The 22,409-nt window shown below is 39.5% G+C and overlaps 1 protein-coding gene across 1 annotated transcript; it reads right to left on the reverse strand.

Moving 5' to 3' along the window:
• Positions 1-604: 604 nt before the first annotated feature.
• On the reverse strand, positions 605-17,816 carry LOC103755364 (elongin-A). Its single transcript, XM_029962851.1, has 11 exons — positions 17,565-17,816; positions 10,885-10,941; positions 9,068-9,180; positions 7,271-7,973; positions 5,766-5,865; positions 4,786-4,959; positions 4,103-4,200; positions 3,152-3,332; positions 2,706-2,823; positions 836-954; positions 605-708 (listed from the first exon to the last, which is right to left on the reverse strand). Exons 1-11 carry the CDS (start codon positions 17,814-17,816, stop codon positions 647-649), a joined length of 1,977 nt encoding a protein of 658 aa, XP_029818711.1. The 3' UTR covers positions 605-646.
• Between the last annotated feature and the right edge of the window lie 4,593 nt (positions 17,817-22,409).

Here is a 22,409-nt window from a genome sequence, read left to right on the forward strand (position 1 = left end):
GACCTTGAAGATCATTAATGTCCAACTGTTAACCAAGCACTCTGGTCCCCAAGTGCCACAAACACATGTTTTAAGCAACTCCAGGGATGGTAACACAAGCACTTTTCTGGGCAGCCTCTTCCAGTACTTGACAAGCTCTTGAATGAAGAAATTTTGCCTATTTATCTAATCTAACCCTTCACTGGTGCAATTTGAGGCCATTCCCCATTTCACTGTAACTTGGGAAAAGGGACCAACCCTTACCTGTCTACAACCTCCTTTCAAGCAGTTGTAGAGGACAATAAGGTCTCCCCCGCAGCCTCCTTTTCTCTGGACTAAATGACTCCAGTTCCCTCAGCTGTTCCTCAGAAAATTTGTGCTCCACACCCTTCACCATCTTAACTGATAAGTACACCACCTATAAGAGCCCATATAAACTGATTTTTCATTAGTGTGTGCGGACCTTATTTAAACTCAAGAAAGAAAGCAGCACTATGAAAGGACTCAGATGTTTCAATTTTTATTGCTAATCACTTGCCTCTGCAATGTTTCATAACTATTTTATCTAAGGCAAATTGAACGTCATTTACATGAACGTTATATTCATTTGCTGTAGCACAATACACAAATAGTCACATCACGTAAGCTTCAAACACGCAGCCTCATTTTATCGCCATCCAGATCTACTCTTCAATGCTTTCAAAGTTTTCTTCATGATCGGTGCAATTTCTTCAATAGCAACAAAACAAAGAGACCAGTTAGGATTACAGCTATGAGTGACTTAAAATGGTATTAGCATAATATTAATAGGCAGGTTAAAACAACTAAATTGATAATCTTAGGAAATTCCATTTACTTTTGATAGGCTTCTTTCCATCTTCAATCATGACACCTGAGCAAGAACTTCCAGTGTTGCCAGCAGGAATCAGATTTGATGATGTGTTATTTCTGCCTCTGCTTTCTGGAATCCTTGTTCTTTTAGAAAAAAAGGAAATAAGAAAAAAGCTAGTATTTGATATCAAGCTACTATTTCCTCTGGTTCATTTTGGGAAAAAAAAAAACCCTGATCAAACACATTTAAGAGACTTTCTCTATTTCAAAATCATAAGATAATTCAGGTTAAAAGGGATCACAGGTGGTCATCTTGTCCATTTTCATTCTTGCATAAATTTTAGATTAAGATTTTATTTAAAATTAAACTATCAGTTTGTGACAGATCAAAGCGGTCAGCAATACTACTGCGATTCATAACGCCCTGTGCTCTAGTTTGCACTCTGTGTTTATTTTCCTCTTTGAACACAGTTGAACTGCTAGCTAGCTCTCTGACAGAAAATGAGGGCAAACTTAAAAAAAACAAAGCTTGTGTAAGAATGACTAACTAGGAAAAGGCACAATAACTAACCCTAAATATCCAATCAACAGGACAAGGCCTGAGGCAGATCCTTATACCTCCTGCAAAAGACAGTTAAACCAACACAGCAACCACGTGTCAGCATGATGTCTCTGATCCGGACAGCCTTGTCCACCTCAGAGCCAGTCCCTGACATCTGCTGCCAGTGTTCACAATCCACTGTGCACTGAACTGAGAACAGCAGCCTGCTGGGGATCTGCATGTCTGCCTCAGGACCTTCTTAGCTCCTGCAAGACCAGCTTCTTACGTGAAAATTTCAGCTGTACCAATTTTGCAGCTTACAAAACCGACAGCTCGAAGCAGTGAAGTTTAACTCATCGTGCCTAAACAAACCCTTGTTTCTCATGAAGGCAAAGCAATGACCCTCTTACGGCTTCTTTCACACAACACCAGTTCTTCCTAATTCATCATGCCTGAGGAAAAAAGTCTTGCAGGGCTTGGAGTATGTCATTCAGCTACTGCCACAGTGATTACTGGAGCAGAAAGGACATATACACTACTGTACTTGAATCACCTAAACTGGAAGGCTGGTCTGTCACAACACAGAATCAACCTCCCACAGAGCAACTGAAAGCAAAAGCCTAACTCAAAGTGCCTTAAGCTACCGCCTTGGTGGGGGATTATCTTTCTGCTGAATACAACAACAGTATGGAAAGAACCTTCTGGATCTCATCAGCTAAAAGTGCACTTATGAAAAGATATCTGGTAAAAAAGCTGACTTGAAGAAATTGCTACATCCAGGCTGTCATTCCTGCCCCATATCACCACCATCTTGAGCAGTAAGTCAAGGTTGTTCAACTAAGTTTCTGAAATTCAGAGGGGGGAAAAAAAAAAAAGGAAAGAAAACACACCGAACAAACAAACCCCAGTATTAAAAGTTCCTGATGTTCAGTCTGGTCAGCTGAATTACTACAGGCAGCTGACTGAGATTTATTTTATCAAAGCAAGAGAACATGTGAAGCTACTAGGAAGGTCTATAAACCTAAAACATCAACAAAGGAATCTCCCCAGAATGTCAAGTGGCTTTAGTGTGAACTGGACAAAAAACCAGCGTCCACTCACACTCTAGTTGGGAGGGTAAATTCACAACTAGCACTTTGGAGGAATGTGGAATGGCAATGCACACGCAGCACAGAGGCACATGCAGCAGAGAGGCACACGATTTAAAAGACAAGTTAGTTTCTAGCCACTAGCCACTTTAAAAAAGGAAAGTAAACAGAGAGTTATTTAGAACTTCTAAATTATTTTGCAACCAAGCTTTTGAAGTGACAAAAACACCCAAACTCAAATTAAAAGCATTGTACATAACACGTACTTCTGTACGGGATGAAACCGGGTGACAGGTCCTGCTGTCCCATGGATTTCTTGCTGTCGGCGAATGTTCCTGGGTGGTTTTGCTGCACCGGTCATGTAAGCCATTTTTACTTGCCTGCCTAATACAGAAGCAAGGAGCAGAGGATATGTGACTTTTTATGCCTTTTATATCCAAACGTCTTTGCATTGTTGCTTAGGATCTTCAGTCTAACCAGTAAGGTAAGATTTGTCTAATGCATAATACTTGCAGCATACAGCAAAGTATCGTACTAATGCATGCATTTAGTTTTTCAGCAACTTTTAAATTAAGAACAGTGTTTGTTCTTGATGACTTCTAGAAGTTCAGCATTAATCTTCCCTGCAAACAAATCACTAAACCCTACATATTGTCAAGAACAACAGAAGAGACCGGGTTTTGTAAGTGGAAGAGCTAACCACAGATTTTACCTTTTGGTTTCTCAGACTGAGCTGAAAGAATATTTTTTGTGAGCATCTTCAGTTTTTCTTCTCTTTGATTAAACAGCCTCAAGTACATTTCACGCCAAGACTCATATTCAAGGAGGCTCTCATTTTTAAAGTCTCTCTGGCAGTGTTTCTTCCACAAGTGGTCAGAGTCCTTTATAAACATCTAATTTGAACACAAGATATCTTAAATCAAAGATTTAAAAACATTTTCAAGAGTACCTACTAGCTGAGCCTGCAGACGCAGCCCAAACCCTTGGTGGAGAAAGGTGCAGAACAAACCCCATCACACGTCATCACAGGTACCCACAATGTGAAGTGTGGCAATACCATGCAGAGATACTGACTTCAGCCTAGAAATCCCACAGCTTCACACAGCAGAGCCCTACACTGGAGTCAGTAAGCCATGCTTACAGTCTAGACTTGTGTTTACAGTACAGGCTCAGGCCAGTCCAGCCCTCCACTTGAAGCATGCAGAGAAAAGGCTAACTTGCAGTACAAAGGGCTACACACTCAGAGCCTCAATGTCCAAATGCATCAGGGAGCTGAAGTCCCAACAGCACACATACTAAATCTACCACACACATGAAGTCTCACCCCAGCTACTTCCTGACTGGTATGCTTTGCAACCTTAACAGTTTGTAACTTAAACACAGTTGGTTCTATTGCAACTTTCCCAGATATTTCAGTGGCAAATACTGTGATCATCTTTTTTTCTTTCTTATTTTTGGAAACAAAAATACTTTTCTATACACAGTCTTTCACTTAGTTATCAGGAATAATTCTCCCAAATATTTTAAATCCTGACACTTGAGAAAGGGAGTCTTGATAATGATAGCTTAATTCAGAGAAATTAGTATGCAAGACAGAAAGCCAGTGCAACCCGTGGAGTTGTGGAACTCTGTAGCTCCCTGCATTTAGCAAGGCAGAATTTACCAGATTATATTCTTCTATTCGAAACAACTGCTCTGGTGTGCAACGTGTTAGCACAGGTTCAAGAATTTCAAAGGGCACACCTCCTACTTCTTGTAGCACTACAAAAAAGTAGGTAAGGTACTTTCAGTGTCTTACTCAGTGGGTAACACCACTCAGCAAACAGTTTAAAAGTAAAAATACAAGTTAATTTTAGTAAGCACTAAGAGAACACTTTTTGAAGTCAGGCTATGAAAATATTTAGAAATCAGCAGTTCCAGGCTGACTAGCAGTTATACTTGAGGATGGATAATGCATCTTTGAATAGTCATTTCCCCATCTTTACTGATGTGTACCACTCCCCCCCTCTGCCTATGCAGAGTCTTGATCACTCATTCTAATTTATGTAAACAAACATTTTGGGAGGAGGGGAACAGCAGACTTTTTGACTTATAAATTTATAGGACATTACATTTTAAGTAAAATTGGAACTGGAAAAATTGTAAGCTGTCAAAAAGAAAACCCCTACAGTTCAGCACAGACATCAATCCCTTTTTAAGTGCCTTTCAACCTGCTCTGAGTCACTGTTTGCAGGGCAGGACAATGTATTTTAGTAGGCCTGTTGTTGGCATGGAGGGAAAAAAAAAAAAAAAAAAATCGGATACGCTTTCAGTCACAGCCTGCTACAAATCCCTTAAAGTACTCACAATCAATATTATTCTGAAGCACGCGGATGCACTGTTCATACAGTGTAAGCATCTTTGAAAGACAGACTGTTTTAGAGCCAGAGTAAACTTGCATTTTAGAGTTCAGTCTCCGTCCTGTGAATTGAACCGTCTCACTGACTTGCTGAGGTGCTTCCACAACAGGTGCTACAGAAGCTGCAAGCAAAACATCAGCAGATTTTACAATGCTTTAAACATTCAGCTGTGAGATAAGCACAGTTGGTAGGACACGTTACCTTTTCTTGAAGTACAAAGTCATTGCATTACAGTTTGGGGCCCTTGCACATATCACATCGCAAGTCCACTCACCATCATCTAACACCAAGACAGCATGTACACTGCAAGTGAGCTGCACCCACTCAAACCAGTCTTGTATTATTTAGCTCCAATCTACATGAGCTGTATTCATACTTGAGTAACAGCATAACCTATCTATAGCACCTTACTGGCTCTCCTAAGTCATCCTAGAGAAGCCAGGGGCTACAATAGCAGCGACGTTTCAAGATCCCAGCAGTATGAAACCACTGAAACCGCAGGAAAACTGCTAGAGAAACCACTGGCAAGTTATGTCACCTACCTATAAAGATGCTAGTGGTTCCTATGCCAAAACTAGACCAAGTGCTTCATATATTTATTTTACCTGAGACAGTTTCTACTAAGTCTATTCCTGTCTATACCTTAGACTAGGCAAAAAGATAAATGGGGGCTGTAGAACTACTACACAATTTACGCCTTCTCTACATCTGTGATAACCTTCCACAGTATTTCTTTACTCAGACAGCCATAAGGAAGGCTTATAACTCCCTTCAATTTCAACATGATTTTTACAGGTGAGAAAGTGAATGGGAAGCCCTTCTCTGCTATGGAGAGATGAGCTAATACAGTTTATTAGAAAAGGAGATAAAACATTTCTACAGAGAGCTGTAAAAACCTGCAGCATTTCAATCTTGTATACTACTTACCTGTAAAGTCTGCAGCACACAGGGGAAATGAGTTTGAGATGCCTGTCAGAAATTTAGGTAGTGGAGTATTAAGAAGCTCCTGGAGGGATGCCACCTTAGCCTGTGCACAGTCAAAGAAACAATACTTCAACATTATAAATTTGGGTTTACAGAAACTTAAAATAAGCTAAAAAAAAAAAAAAAAAACCAAAACCCAAAGCCAAACAACCCTTAAGCAAGCCCCAAACTAGGATAACTAAAATTATTTCTTTTCTACACTAAAATTTACTCACAGGATTATTTTTCAGTGTACCCTTTCATACTCTACTTAGCAAGACTATACCACAAAAGGAACTTAGTGTGACATCTGTAATTAGCGCATAGAAAGAGATTAAAGAACAGTAGTCAGTTAACAGGCTTTCAGATAAATCACTACAGAGGCAAGCAGTGAACGAGATAAACTGCAAGATGACAAAAGTACAATCCTAAAAGACAAGAAACAGCTTTACACCTGGTCCTATTGAGTCTCCTAAATCATGCCTAAAATTTTCCCAGATAACCCCTAAAAAAGGGATTTAAAGATGCAGCATTCTGTTAAGTATGGGTCCCTAAAAACGTACTATGTGCAGTGTCAAAATTGGGTCTTCGGTGTCCTCAAATTGTAAGTCAGGCACTTACAGCCCAAAACTTGCATTGCCTGAACTTCATTTCAGTATCTTCAATAACTTTTCACAACTGCTTGAATATACAAGATTTTTCCTCAAACAGTTTAACAGTATCATACACAAGCCTTTACATTAATATTTCTCCATTTGGAACAGAAGATACCACATTCAAATTGCAGATTTTCCACAATAAATAAAGCCTGAAGTTTTCACATCAAAGTGAAGATACCTCTAATTTTCAGCACACAAAAGGTCTTAATTTAAAATGTCTAATTAATATACATTTTTAGATATACCTTGGCTCAGAGAAGCTACTCAAGCTTCTTCCACTTCAAGGGACTACGATAGCTCAGATTAAGAACATGTATAATCTAGTTTTATATGCAATACTTTGGTTTACCTCAATGCATTTAAGGAAGGTTCAGCTCCACTGCAAACCTTAAAGTTCACTATTAAAGGACCACATAATCTGACAAAAGGACTGTGCTGTACACAAACAGCTGCTGCAGCCACAAACCAGGCTGGTCAAGAATGGAAGAAGGGGACATCTTTCCAAAGGTAAATACCTTTGCACTTTGCAGGTCAAAAGCATATTAGCTGATATGAATCAAACACTATTGCAATATTTGAAATAATCCTAAAAATACAACTAAGTCAATTGCAAATCACCAGTATGCAATAAGCTGTCTTCCCCTCCCCCCAATTATTGTAATTACTGGTAATTGCAATGGAGTTGATATATCAGAGTCACGCAATCTGTTCCTTAAAATAAATAGAGATAAATTTCACTGAAATTAAGAGTGTAAAGCACTTATTTATCTGCAGTTTATCTGCTATTACCTCAACCGTGTAGCAGTTTACCTTTTTACTGGGAGTTTCTGATTGGTCACACTTGCTTTTTTTAAAGTCTTCCACTCCCTCTTCTGCATGAGAAAGTTTTGAGGTCTTTTGTAGTAATGAGCTGTTCTTCTGTTCATGGCACTTCTTTGGCCGTGCACCTGTAGAACCAGCCTTTCTCTTTCTTCTGTTAGTAACTTGATCATAATTAAGGTAAGATTCAAAAGACATAGTAGGGGGCTCGAATTCCTCATCACTAGATAATTTGGCTTCGCTTTTTATGACAAGTTTTTGTTTTGGTTTCTTCACACATTTAGGACTTCTCTGTTCTGAAGTATCCTTACTAGGCTTTTCCTCCAGAGGTGATAAGCCTTTAGCAGCTGCAGAGGAATGCTGCTTTTCTGAAACTTTCTTGCTCTCTGTGGAGTTGCTCTCTTTGAACTCACTGTCTTTAGCCTGAGAATTGGTACCACAGGAAGCATGCTTAGAACCACTGCTGCTACATTCTTCATTATCACATTGTTTTGGACACCCAGAATCTGTACTTTGATGGGTCTTTTCACTACAAATATGCTCCTTATTCAACTTTTTAGAAATGGGAGTGCTGTTAGGACTTCTAAAGGCCAGTACAGATGCTCTGGACTTCTCTGAAGGCTTAATCTCCTTGGAAACAGAAGATTTTGTCTCACATTTTTCTTTTTCAGTATATTTTTTTCCTCTGTGACCACTGCAACAATAAAAAAACCACCCATCCCATTGTATATCTGATGCTAAATTTTTAAACAATCTTTGTTCCTACATTAGTAAAACTAAAAGCATTAAATCACACCATATATCAAAACACAGAACTGTGCTCTGCTGTGCTCTTATTTTTCCATTATCAGTACAGAACCCCAGAGAAGCCGCTCTTGGGTCCAGCACTGCTAAATATTGCAACAAGAATTGACAGCAAAACAAGTGGGGAGTAGGGACATAACCATCAGTCGGAAAACATGCCTGGCAATATTATTTGCTTAAAACATGTTGGATACCACTTTTCATACAAGTTTCCCTGCATGCTTTAGAACACAGACGTGGTGCTTGAAGTAACTACAAGATAGAATTTACCACATGTTCTGTAGGTGGTAGAGATTACAACAGGTCAGCCTTTATGATTTGTTCATCACAGGTTCTGGTATTTTGCTTTCCTGTTGTTTGAACAACTTCAGATTTAATATGCATTATTTAGTCAAACTAATCCCTCGGCTTTCTCAACTGTCTCAAACTGCTGGAGGACTGCAAAGCATCTAAAGCAGAGTGAGCCTGGTCATGGCAGTAGTGGCTGCTTCATTCAGAGAAGAAACTGCATTTCTTCAGTGTGACTCCTCCAGTATTAGCAGCCCCTCTCAGTCTACAAGAACATTAAAAGAAAACTCTCTATACGACTGTGGTAGTATATAACTGTATATAACAAAATCACTGGAGAGCTTCCTCATTTAACCACTACCTCTGGGAAGAAAGAGCAAGTTTCCCAATTTACTGAAGAAGTGCACAGCAGTGCCCATCATTGGTTTAGTCCTGCTTGTACCAGCTGGGACCTAAGAACTTGTGCCAGTCAAAAAAACAGTTGAAGTCAGAGTGCTGACTGGATAATTGACCAATACTGGTCACTTTGATCTTTTTCGTCATATTTTATAGTGGTATCCTAATTTCTTCCATTCAATTTATGCATTTGTCCTAATGCAGATTTGTCCCTCCAAACACTTTCCTAAGCTTTCCAATCTCTATTTTTAAAGTCACACTACAGTATAATTAATTTTTAGGAAAAATGTTCACACCTACCTTTTCTTTTCTGTAGAAACAAGTATTTTCCATTGTTTTACCAGAGTTTTAGCTATATTCCCAACAGTGGCATGTTTCCTCAAACTGTTAACTGTTTTGCCTATGCCAGTTTCCTGTGGAAGATAATGCAAGAAAGATGGGCAGAATAAATCACAACTCTCATCCCAAACAAAACCTCCTCTAAAACTGCTACAAACAGTATTAGCCTAGTAGTGAGGGCAGTCCTATGGCAGCTAAGGAAACAGACACTCTTTTACTGCAAATAGAACTGAAGGTTGTTATTTATAACCAATATGAGGAACAAAATGTGGCCTTAATCCATAAAACTAAGAGAAGTAATTTTCCTCCATTAAACGCACATCTTTCAGGAATGTCACTTATCACAAATGCTTATGCCCACAAAATGCATCCATTCAAGTTTCCTTTAGGCAGTACCTTTTAGCATATGAGAGAGCATATATGCTGGACATGCTGTAACCTAAAATGCATCTCAATCAGTAGTATAGGGTACAGAGGTCAAAGGAGCAAAGTTATTTTCAAAATATCTTGTGCCTCCAAGTCTCACTCCAGTGTGTTTTATGTTGTTTAAGCAAAGCTATCTTGCAGTCTTGGAGCGTTTACAGAATCACAGGTGATTTTAATCTTGTATTATCAGCAAGCATCTCTGATTCACAAACTCTTCTTTGTAAGATGTGCACAGAATCTGGAATTCAGTAGGTTTGCTGCAACCTGTTAACGCTCTTGCTAACTAGTGAAGTGATACCCCCGTGAGGTCCGAGCAAGAGCTGTACACAGGCTACTCCTACATAAGCAGCTCAGCCCTTACAAAGGGCTTCCGTAAATTCACTTCAAGTGTATTTAGCTTATACATAATTGAACAATCTGATTTGGTAAGTCAGTTACTACAAACTGATGGAATAAATCTGGTGGGACTATTTCATAAAGCTATTTACGTCCTTCGAATGCATTGAAAATATGTGGAGTCCTCAGCTGTTAAGACATCTCCTCCTACTCTTTGACTTTAAGGCTTCCATCAAAGTCTGACCCATTACAAAACATGCAAGTTTGCTGGGAACATGAATTGTCTGCAGAAACCCTTTGCCATTTTAAATAACTAATTGCAATACAAGATTATTTTGTTTTCCAGTAAAAATACATAAATATTGCTGTATTCCAGTAGAAGTCTGCCTGTGTTTAGGAAGGCAAATGCCTTTGTCTCTTTGCCTGAATAGGTTAGCAAAATGTCTTAACAATCATATTTTTCTACTACTCTTCAAAAAATTCTCTCACAAACCCCATATTTTTCTTCTTCCCAAAACATAGATGCATTGCTTTTAATAACTAGAAGCTTCATAGACCAGTGCGATAATATTGAATATAAAATTTGATAGGATGTGGCTTGGGTGAGGATAAAGGTCACAAAAATCCTTACTTGGGATGCCTCTTTAAATGCAAGAAACTAACTTTAAGCTGCTAATAAAAGACAGAAGAGTTAGACAACTGACCTAAAGAATGGTTCACCCTTATTTGCTTTGTCTTTAGCATTGACTGAAAGCAGTTTTGCAGTGAAAAGAAACCAACCCTGATTACTAAAATGGCCTCTATATGCCCAAGTCCCTGTTCAGTACTATCATTGACATAATACTGCATTTGTCAAGTTGGATGCCCAGCTTCAAGGAAATTAACCTAACCAAATCATGATATAGAGTCAAAATTCAAAAATTTAACATGTTCACCACCTCTACAATTGCAGACTCCTGACATTTACATAGGAATTCACTATGGAAGAGTTTAATATATCATTATTGATCACTTACCATTAGAATATCCAGTGATAAATCCAAATCCTGTAGTACCTTAAGTGTTGTTATGATCTGGAAGGAAACATTAGATTTATTGGTTTAAACAAATATTTGAAATTCTACTCTGTTCTTCTCATCCTCATCCACTTGTTTAATCCAAAAAGACTCAATAGTTTTAAAAGGAACACCCAGTATCTCCAGGAAAATGTAAGCACTCCTTTACTGCACATCAGGGCTGTTCTTGCAGTCTGTGCTGTGAACCAGTACAGTTCTGCCAACCCCCCCAATTTCAGTAACACCAGAAAATCCAGTAGATAGCTTGAATTTACAATTATAGAGATTACAATAAAGATCAATAATAAGAGTAGTATGGGATACATATATATGCCACACTCCTCATGTAGCAGTGACCCTCTTTAGCCAAAAAACCAATAGAAAAGCAGCACTAGACAGAACTACCTAAAAAAATCAGCAAGTGTCACAGTCAGCAGCGCTACTCCTTCATCAGCCCAGGCCAAGAAAGGACAAGAGAGATGGTGGGACCCCAGATTACACAAAATAAGGTATTGAAAACATAACAGCAATTTGTACATTAACAAAATGAGCTCAAGCTAGAACAGCTGTTTTCTTTCGCACTGAAAGTGTACACCAGTTACAAAACTCAACATTTCCATAAAAGCAGGAAAGGTTTTTTCAGATACAAAAGGCTCTTCTTCCTATGAGGATTTTTTTAATAAAAAAAGTCTAATTTATAAACAGAGTATAAATTTCTACAGCAACATAATCCAATTTTTTGGCAGTGGGTATACAGCACTCCGGGGTCTTGCAGCTGACCTTATCTTTCTGTTGTGGTTTAGGAATGGTATTCCCCAATTTAGTGTTCCCACTGAAACACCTCAAACTGCATGCATGAAGCTATGTTATGTAGACAGCAGAATTAATGTACACTGAAGTAGCAGCATTTAGTGGGGCTTTCACAAAGCCTGGAATACTAGTCAAGTGTTTCAGATCACTGACGCTTCTAAAGCGGTAACAGCAGCAAAGCAAACTACCCAGAAACCTTTTAACTACATTAACAGTTATACTAATTTAAATAACTGATGAACTGTCACTTATCACATTAGATTTTGCTTCTGAAATGGAATTGCAGGAGGTGGAAGAGGTACTAAAAAAACGAGTAGCCAACTTGAAAAAACAATTTACGAATTGCACTCCAGGGATATACTTCTCTACTGTTGCTCTAAGTTTCATTGTTCCTGTAATGCCTTAGAAGTGGAATCCCACACAACACTGAATTTCACTGTGTACAGTGGGGTCTATCTACATGCCTGGCATGCAGTTCTTCTGTAAATCATCCACTCTGCAACAGTGCTTCTGAAAGTAGAGAAGCACAGGAAAAATGCTCCACAGCCTGAGAAAACGTGAGAAAAGCTGTAACAGTAAGACATGCACCTAGGACCAGAGGTACCAAATCACTTCTCTCCCAAAAAGTTCAGCTAACTACAAAACAGCAGGATACCTACTAAAAAAAGGAAAAAAAAAAAAGAAAAAGCTTCCTGACTAAGATTTCAGAACTAGCACAAGAGCCATGTGAAGTTCTGCTTGTCTCCCATTTAGGAGTAAGACACTCCCCAAGAAAAATAATAATTCCTTACAATGTTAACATAGTTTCCAATGCTTGTGATTATCAGTGTCAAGTTAGTTCACTTTTTATTTAATGAAAATAATATATATTTCCATTGATTTAATTTATTTTGCAATGAAAAAGGAAGTAACCCACTGCTGACAGGTTATATTGTGCTATATAACATGACTAGATACTCAATCACTGCAAACTACTGGGAATAAATCCCATAGGCCAAAAACAAACCTCTGTGTGGAAGAATACAAAGACACAAAGAGAATAGGAGTTTTGAGTATTTCCTCTTGATGGGTTTTGGACTAATTCTTAAAACCAAGTTTATTTCAGAAGAAAAGATTCAGGAAGTAGGCAATTACTACTCATACAACTTTAAACCAACAGGCTATATTACAAAAGTACCCAGATGACAAGCATGTCTAAAAGCAGTCAACACATTTTAATAAAAGATAAAACTTTCAAAGTTTCCTAAACTAAAGACCACGTTGTTCATTTTGGTTACTTGAAATGTATATCACATTTGGAAAATTAAGATAAACAACACTGTTTCATTAAAACAAAAAAACCCAAACCAAAACAAAGAGCATTTACCAGACACTCTGACAAGCTTTTTAGAAGTTATACTGATCACTTGAGAGCAGGGAACAGCTCAGGTTGCAGGGAAACCAGCCACTCTGCATGTATAGGACTAGTACAAGGCTCCATTTGCCTTGCTCTGTAACTGGACAAAGTAAATGGCAGCTTCCAGCCTGCCAGTAGGAATCACATCTTCAAGCTCTTGGCATTTAGAATCAAACTTACTTTCAGACATGACCAGAAAATAAGCAAATTTAATTTGTGGCAAGCATCCGTAGCAGCAGAGAAACTTTCTATTTATCCTACTTGCTAAAGAGCTCCGATTTCTCTATCAAAGACTTAAAGCATAAGCTCCGATATCTATCAGGCTTTGGTGATGACCACAGAAAGGTATACTGTGAAGCACAGACACAGAAAAGTTTTTCACTGAAACCAAAGTTTGTTAGAAATACAAACTTTGCTATCATGATTCGTATGTAGTGTACCATTACAATTATTGCATAAAATAAGGCAAAAAGAAAGTAATCTATCTGAAGTCTGTTCTAAGCAGGCCTTTAAAAACAAAAAGGAGACTGACTGTTGAGGCACCTTTCTCTAACCATCTTTCACCATAGCATTTGTGGCCCATCTGGCTCTTCTTGTCTCACTGGACTGGATCCAGTAACTTCTTCCCCCAAGTTCTTCCACATACATGCAACACATATGTAACCCTCCACTGGTTTTCAGACTATTTTACGTCGCATACCAGTACCAGCTACATCTCATGGTAAAACTACTGAGACTGTGAAGTTTATAGAAAAATTATGAAGTTACCTGTTTATACAATTCCTGAACTATTCTACATAATTTCTAAATACTGATTCAGAAAGAATGATCAAAAACCTTTAGAGTTGCTGGTTTTCCAATTAGTGATATTCCAAGCAAACCCAAGACACAAATCTTTATGCAAACAGACAACAAAAGCAGAGCCCTATGGACAAACAGAGCTGGCACAGACATACTGGTGTGAGACAAAAGCAGAAGTGACAATAGCAGCAAGAGCAAACAAAGATGCAGAAGAGGAGGGAAAGTAGGCTGGCACTTGGAAAGCAGAGGGCAGTGGTAATGAGCAGTGGGTAAGGAACCATGTGAGCAAACAAAATTTTCCAGAGTCAAAACTGAAAGCAAAGTAATAACAACAACAGATCCCAGGTGCACTGGGTTTGGTCTCTTCCCACTGCACCAGTGTTGCTCCATCATCCCTTATACATGTGTTATACAGTCTTCTCCTTTTTTCTGTCTGAGCCTGGAACCTCAGGAAGGATGGGACCCATTAACAGGTTCCCAGGCCATCTGTAGTCAGGGGACTGACTAAACATTTCATTACAGTAACTCTTTCCTATTTTCTGTCCTTCCTTCTGCACTCAGTAGCTGCTATTCTCTTTCAAAGACATCCCTATGATTCTTTAGCTCATTCTCTTTTAAAATACAGCCTGTGAAATTCCACCAAGTCCACAAATTCTGGAAAAGGCACACAACCATTTGCCTAAAAAAAATTTGCCTACTTTGGTTTTCAACTATTAAATCTAGTTATCTCTTCCTGATAATTAAAGGAGCCTTCTTTCAATAAACTTATACAACATAGAAATAAACTTAAACATTAATCACACACTTCACCTTGGTTCTTTAGTTTTATTAAGTTATGCCAGTCATTCTCTGGCTGTCTTATTATCTTTCCAGCTTGGTCAGTATTGTTTTTAAAAACAGTCCTCAGAACAGGACATAATATTCCTGTAACTGTCCCTCTAATGCTGTATAGCAGTAATAACATAACCTTGCTAAGCTACCCAAAGATAGCATTTACTCCATAAGCCATTGCATTGTACTGCAATTTCATGCTCAACTGGTAATAGATCAGAGCTCCAAATCATTTTCTGAGTCAATGCTTTCCAAAATACAGTCTCCTATCCTGAATGACCTATATTCATAGCTCCTAGCTGTGACTTTCCACTGAGCCATGGTAAAGCATGCATTGCTCAAATGAATGTAGCCTAGCACGTGATCAAATTTGGTTTCTAGAAAGGACTCTTCATTTGACACAAATTACTTCAGTATGTGTAGCATTTCCCTATAATGCTTGCGGTCTTCTAAATTAAGAAAGAGTTGAGTAGCATCATGTCAGGAACAGATGGATAACCAACCTCCATTTCACCCCCCCCAAAAAAACCCACCACAAACCCACAACCAAAACCACAAATCAACGTTGTTTCCTGATGAGGTCTGGCACTTATTTTTGGTAAGTGCAACTGAAATCAGTTTTATGTATTACATCAGGCCCATGACACTGCTACTGTAATCAGCATTGCACAGAACAAGTCAAATGTCTTGAAACTTGCACATGTTTATGACAATTACTGTCAGGTGAATACAATTTGAGATAAATTTGGCAGAACGTATCTACATAATGGCTCACTGAGTGGCATGGATCATGGCACAACCCTTCAATTGTACATTAGTAAGATTTTTAACACAACATCATGCAGCTGCTCAACACATTCCTTTATGATCAACATCAGTGAAGACCATTTCACTGACCTGTATAAACAACAGCAGAGTATTTTTTTCCCCGTACCTTCATTAGAACCTTGAGCATCACTCAATACCTATTCTTTGTCAATTCTCTGAAAACTCACTGAGTAGCTATCAAACCTCACACATTAAGAAGCTTTTGACATCAACAGTTGATGTTCTGCATCTTCCCTGGTTACTATCATATCAAAGACTATTCAACAATTATTAGAAAGTCCCAAGACAAATATTATTCTTAGTATGGAACAGAAATATTTGACAACACCAGCACTTGCCTAATATCGATTTGTTATTCTTTCCACACATACCTAGAACTTTCCTCTTTGCCTTTAAAGATGCTAACCACATTCCTATTACTAGATTTAGCTTCTGTTAGGAGTGCATTTCATGACTGCTATCAGTTTCTCACTTTTCCTACCACTCCTTAGGCCCTTGTTATTGTAAATATTTCCATTTCACTAAACACAGTTTTACCAGGGACAGCAGAAGTGCTGCAGCACCACCACTAGTCACATTTTATGCAGCACCTACTTGCAGTCACGCTGCATAAAAACAGATCATCTCTTCTCTTAACAAAACCAAATCTGCCAGAACTATTCTCATTTTTCACTGGAGTTGAATGTGTTCTGAAACTTTTTGTTTTGGGATTACTTAAAAATTAATTACCTCTAGAATTGCTTCTTTCTTTTGCTTTGCTATCTCGTGTTCAGAATAGCATATCAACACCAATCCAATGTACTAAAAAATTCAAATACTATAATATCTGATAATTTCTGTCGCACAGGAAGAAATCGTAGGTTCACTGAACTGCAAATTAAAACTTCTGAAGAAGCACCAGCACAGATATTTGCATTTTAGACAGATATTATCTACAGCACTGCCATTCAAGTAGATAAACCTTATTGGCTAAGAAAATCAGTATTTCCTCTATATGCATAAATACACACTTTAAAAACACACTCCAGGTATGATTCATAGGTAAGCTTTTCAAGTTCATTAGCTACCAAATACAATGCAATTTCCACTGCTGCCCTCTGTCTCTAAATACTTGCACAAACTTGTATCAAGTTTTGATGCCTTTGAAACCCATCAAGGCAAACGTGTTTTATTTTCAAAGCAAATGTGACCCTCAAAAAACCAAATAAAAACTACCCTAGTCTTTTAATACACCTTCTTTAGTCGAATATGATGTATTCATAAAACACTGAGGCCAATTTGGCACATGCTGCTTTGTTTCCACTTCCTTCGAAGTCCAGCCTGTTGCTCAGAGAATGGTCCGTGCCTTCGTCCCCCTGTGCCGATCTCCCCGTCCGCCTCTCTGTTCCTCCAGTGTCCCCCTCTGTTCCTCCAGTGTCCCCCTCTGTTCCTCCAGTGTCCCCCTCTGCCTCCCTGCTCATCCAGTGCCCCCCTCTGCCTCCCTGCTCCTCCAGTGCCCCCCTCTGCCTCCCTGCTCATCCAGTGCCCCCCTCTGCCTCCCTGCTCATCCAATGTCCCCGTCCGCCTCTCTGTTCCTCCAGTGTCCCCCTCTGCCTCTCTGTTCCTCCAGTGTCCCCCTCTGCCTCCCTGTTCTTCCAATGTCCCCCTCTGCCTCCCTGTTCCTCCAGTGTCCAGCACAGCTTCAGCAGCTGCTCTGACCCAGCTCCCCACTGATGTCTGCGTGCTTTAAGTCCTTATCCAGTCCTCGCAACTGAGCAGCCTGGCTACCCTACAGCGGGTGTATCATTCCTTACAGAGATAGGAACAGCTTTGTTCTTCTTGCACCGAGAACAACAACCAGGCAAGGTGTGAGAGCCCCAGCTCCTCCTGATGTGCACCGTTAAAACAAAGCAGAAGCACCTTTTTCCCCCAGAAACTCTTATGAACACAGTGATTATCAGCCCAGCTACTGGGTTTTGCTCTCCTGGTCGGGTACCTCCGCAGGCTCTCGCGCGCAGCCCAGCCGCTCCTTCAGCTCCAGCACCCGTCCCGCCATGGAACCGGGACCGGCGTCCGCCCTCCGCCTGACACGGCACGCTCCGCCCCTGCCCGTGGAACCGCACCGCTCGCCCCTCCGCCATGACACCGGCACCGCTCCGCCCTCCGCCATGACACCGGCACCGCTCCGACCCCGCCCGGGCGGCTGCGCTCCCGCTCGCCCTTCTTGTACCCGCGCCTGCTCCGCCATAGGCGGTTCCTCCCGGCCGGGCTGGTTGCCGAGAGCTGCGGCCGACCTGGCTGTTCGCTACCAGTCTATTAGCAGTAATGATAATGAGCGTGTGCGTTTGCTCTGCTCTGCCTCGTTAGGCGCCATTTGAATACACGGTGGCACTGAGCAAGCACGACCGCAGTTAAGGTGAGCCCGTGGAAGTGAGTCGGGGGGATCACCAGCCTGCCCCAAGACACGACATGGCGCGCACTGTGCCCCTGCCGAGGTGTGTCCATCGGTGCGGCTGTGCGGCCGCGGGAGCAGCCGGGAGCGGTCTCTGGGGTTCACTGTCAGTCACTGGTTCGTGCACACCTGTCCTGTTACCTGCAGGTGATGACAAGGTCTGTGGCACTCTGGTGTCCATGCGTGGCTGGGAGGCCATTCTGTGGCACGATGCCTCGTGTACGGGGTAGCATTGTCAAGCCATGAAGACGTGACTGGCACCCACTGCAGTCCTCACTCGGCTGAGGAGGACATCCTTTTCTTTTGGTCCTGCCTTATTTACATCCTGATGGCTAATGCTTTTTGCCTTTTTTTTTTCCTTTTTTCCCCCTTCCCAGGAGGACCGATCAGGGAATCGGTCTTTGGTGCTGTTTGAACTGCACATCTGACACGGGATCTCCGCGGTGGAGCTTCCCGGGGCTGAGCGTGTACTTGAAGGATTCCAAACTGAATGAGCTCTTCCTAAAAAAAAGCTGTGTCTTTGCAGTATTTCCTAGGAAGTTAATGAAGATGTAACTAAAATAGATACGTAGAACACCTTTCACTCTTTAAAGTGGTGTTTGGGGAAAGTGCTAAAAAAGTGTATCCAGTCTGAACTACAGGGGAATTTAAATAGGCAGAAGTCTAAAATTTCGCGTTAGGGTTACTGCTCTTGCAAAATAGATCTTATTGCAGCTTGGCACAGTGTATAGCAAATTCATCAGTAGAGAAACCAAAATAGCTGGTACGGCAATTCAGCAGGTAGAGAACTCAAGTTGGATATGGAAAAAATAAATACAGGTCCTGATGCACACTGGGTCTCCAGTTGCCATGCTCATAATTTTACTTTGCAGAAATAATTAACTCATCTTCACAATATGGCCTAAAATTAGGCCATTCACAACTAGTTACTCTTCAGTTTTCTGGCCCAAATAGTATGAAATTATTTATATAAAGTGGCATTTATGGAGAAGAGATCTTCAGAGAAATTCAGCCCACACCAGCATTATGATTAAAGTCATCGCTGAGTAGGGAAGTTGAGGCTCAGATTGTCATATATATTGTGCGATTGAAGCTGGAATTCCCATATTTGTTTGAAAGCCTTAATTATCAAATTACCGGGTTTCCTGGGATGAGGAAAATATCCTTGCTGCCCAATTATTCTGAAAGATCATGATTTCATGACAGCGAAGATGACATTTAAAATCTTAAAAGCCTTCTAGAACAAGAAAAATGTTTCTAGCCCAGATCTAACTGCGGCATTTTTCATATCACCTGTCATAACTGTCAGAGGAAAGAATTCCAAGTTTACTCAGTCTTTCAAAACTGCAGCCTCATCATTATGAGGATTTGTTTGTTTGGCATCGGTATATGATTCCTTTTAGCAAGAAGTGGGGTTGCCATACACACAAATATAGCTCCGAAAATTGCTCTGACAATACATGCTCAAAAGCTGTGTTGTGCCATCAGCTCTGCTCCAAGGCTTGCAAACTCTCTTCTCATCCCTAAGATCCTCTCCATGCCCTACTGCCAGTGCTTAGTGAGTTTCCAAGGAAAGATTGAAACCAGAAAGAGAAACAGGCTTTGGACAAGCTAAAGAGAAGAGCCAGGTGAGAGTTTCAGGGGGGAAATCAATGCGATAGTCTTGGCAGGGCAAAATTAGGCAATGAAGTGGGAGCAAGTGATTGAGTACAGGGGGAGGTCTGAGTGACCCACTGGGCGTGGATGTCTTGCTGAACACTTCATTTCACCTTCTGTGAAATCAAGCCCTGTGCATTTGTTTCTAAGCAGTAGTAGTTTGTACATTTATTTAGCAGCTTAAAAAGAAAACACAAAACACATTTCTATTTCTTTTTTGAAAAAACTGCAGCGCCCACTGAAATTCGATCTGCTTTCACAGCTATCTCCAGTCTGCATAAGGAGCTTCACCCTTCCTAAAGGCATTACTGGTGTGATTACTCAGTACCTTCAGATTAGTGCACCTAAAGATATTTTTCATAACTATTTATCATAGAGAACTAAATATGGGCTTTGAGGGTATGTGGTATTTAGCCGAGCAAACATAAACTGCTCAGAGCAAACAGAACAGTCATAATCTAGAGCTAAGCCTGAGTTTTATTAACATCTTTAGTTGGCTAAGGTAGATCTGCACATGGTCATGGCTGTGATGCTTGTGTTCCACCAACAAACCAGAGCATGCTGACTTCAAAGAAAAGGCTTTATATTTCCAGAAAAGTGGTTGTGCATGGATTAAAAAAGACAGTTATAATTGCCTTAAGGCCTATCTTTGCTGATACAAGAACTTTCCCCTATTGTTGATTCTGAATCACACACATGGAGCAAATAATACCAATTGTTCTTGTTCACTGGGCTGAGAACAAATCTCTTGAAATGTTTCCACTTTTTACCCGTAAAATGTTAAAACATTACTACATGACCTGCTGCTGCTGCATGGATTGATAGTATTGTCCTTAGTCACTCATAGAGACCAGTTGATTATGAAAAAAATGAAATAATTTTTCCCCGAGATTCATTCATACCTAAAAGTATGCATCTTGAGAGGCTCAAGATATTGTCAAAAAATGTAGTACCCCCTCTTTTAAGTGAGAAGACAATTAATAACCTGATTGCAAGGACTTCAATCAATATAAAAACATTTTATAGTAATTAATTTCTATGCCACTTGAAAGGAAATAAGCAGAAAGACAACATTATCTTCAAGATATAAGGGAAACAATGTTAAGAATATCTGAAAATTAAAAAGCTTATTAAATCAAAGTTTGATTTTAAAAACTATTTTTTTTAGGTAAATGTGTATATGTATAATGTATTATATATTTTATATATAATATATTTTATGTACATGTATAATGGATATATATGTATGGTTTGCATTATGCAAATGATTTCTCAACCTGGTAGTAGTTATTTTTAAAAGACTTTATTGTGTGCTAATTAATGGAAAATAAGAATGAGTAACCTCAAGACCAGCTTACATGCCACATAATATCCAACTACCCTATCAGTTGTCCTCTGAAGACCAAATAGCATACAACCAAAGTTTCAGAACTATGTGAGATGTTTATTTTGTCAGTTTTAGTACATTGAGATGTTGACTCATGCCCCACGAGATGGTTATCTCTATACTGCCCAGCTCAAAGCATGGTTGGTATTTTCTGGAAATTATAAATTAGTTTTGTCCTTTCAGTGAGGATACTTCCCCATTGTCATTTCTGTTGTTTATTCAACAGTGAACCATATAAGGATGTTGGAAACACATTTGTAGAGACTAAATAAGACTTGAATTTATTTTACAATGTGCTAGTAATTTTAAAGATATCACATGAAAATTAGAATAATGTTTTATTTTCTACATAGCATGGTAGTGTATTCATTTTGGAGAAGTGTCCCCTTCATTAAAAAAAAAAAATAATCACACAAACCTCACTGAAAAATAACAAAAGAAAAAAATATATTCTTTCTCTGAAAAATACTGGCTTTCTAGGACATCTTAAAATTATAAAAATTTATACAAGTCTTGGCATGAGCTGTTAGACAAGGGAACACTGAATAACTCAGGTTCACTAGTACGTGTATATTTGGGAGTGTTGTTTTAGAAATATGCCTGTTCTACCTACAAAAACTAATTTTTTACAAGGTCTTAAAACTCGTGAAGAACAGTGCGAAATATATTCTTTGTGTAAAAATCATTATAGCTGATCCTTTAAGGCAGAGCTTCAAAAACCTTAAGGATAGTTGTCCATGTAAGGAATTTTATAATTAGATTGAACTGGTAAATTAAAATATATTGAGATGTGTTAAGATGATGATAAATGTCGTCGTACATATTAAATTAATGTTACAGTTAGTTATATTTTTGAGTCAGGAGGAACCTACATATGAGAAAAAGACACAGTAAGTGGAGACTCCCTTTTTACAAGGAAACACAAGGAAAAGATGGGGGGATGAGTACAGGTTACTGCTGGAGTGATTATGATTTGACAGAAGAGGAAAATTTTTCACAATGAGAACAGTCACTGGAATAATATCCTCAGGGAAGTAAGTGGTGGATTCCCCAACACTGGACACTTATAAGATTCACTCAAAGAGTTTGCTGGGCTATCTTGTCTACACCATGTTTTTGCCAAGAAAGGTTGATCCTTGGAATTCCTTCAAACCTGGTACTCCATGATTCTATGAAAATACGGCTTTGTCCTTAATTTTTCACAGCTGTGGCCCTATTTTTCGAAAGGAAAACTGGTTGTTGCTTTTGGGAGGGCTTGGTTTTATGTCCCTCTCCTTCACTCTCATTTCACACATTTGACTGCCTATGTTCCCTATTCTGTTTTTTTTTCATTTTTATCTTGTAAT

Source organism: Manacus vitellinus, unplaced genomic scaffold (assembly GCF_001715985.3).
Source record: "Manacus vitellinus isolate BGI_N305 unplaced genomic scaffold, ASM171598v3 scaffold_4_pilon, whole genome shotgun sequence".
Taxonomy (NCBI): domain Eukaryota; kingdom Metazoa; phylum Chordata; class Aves; order Passeriformes; family Pipridae; genus Manacus; species Manacus vitellinus.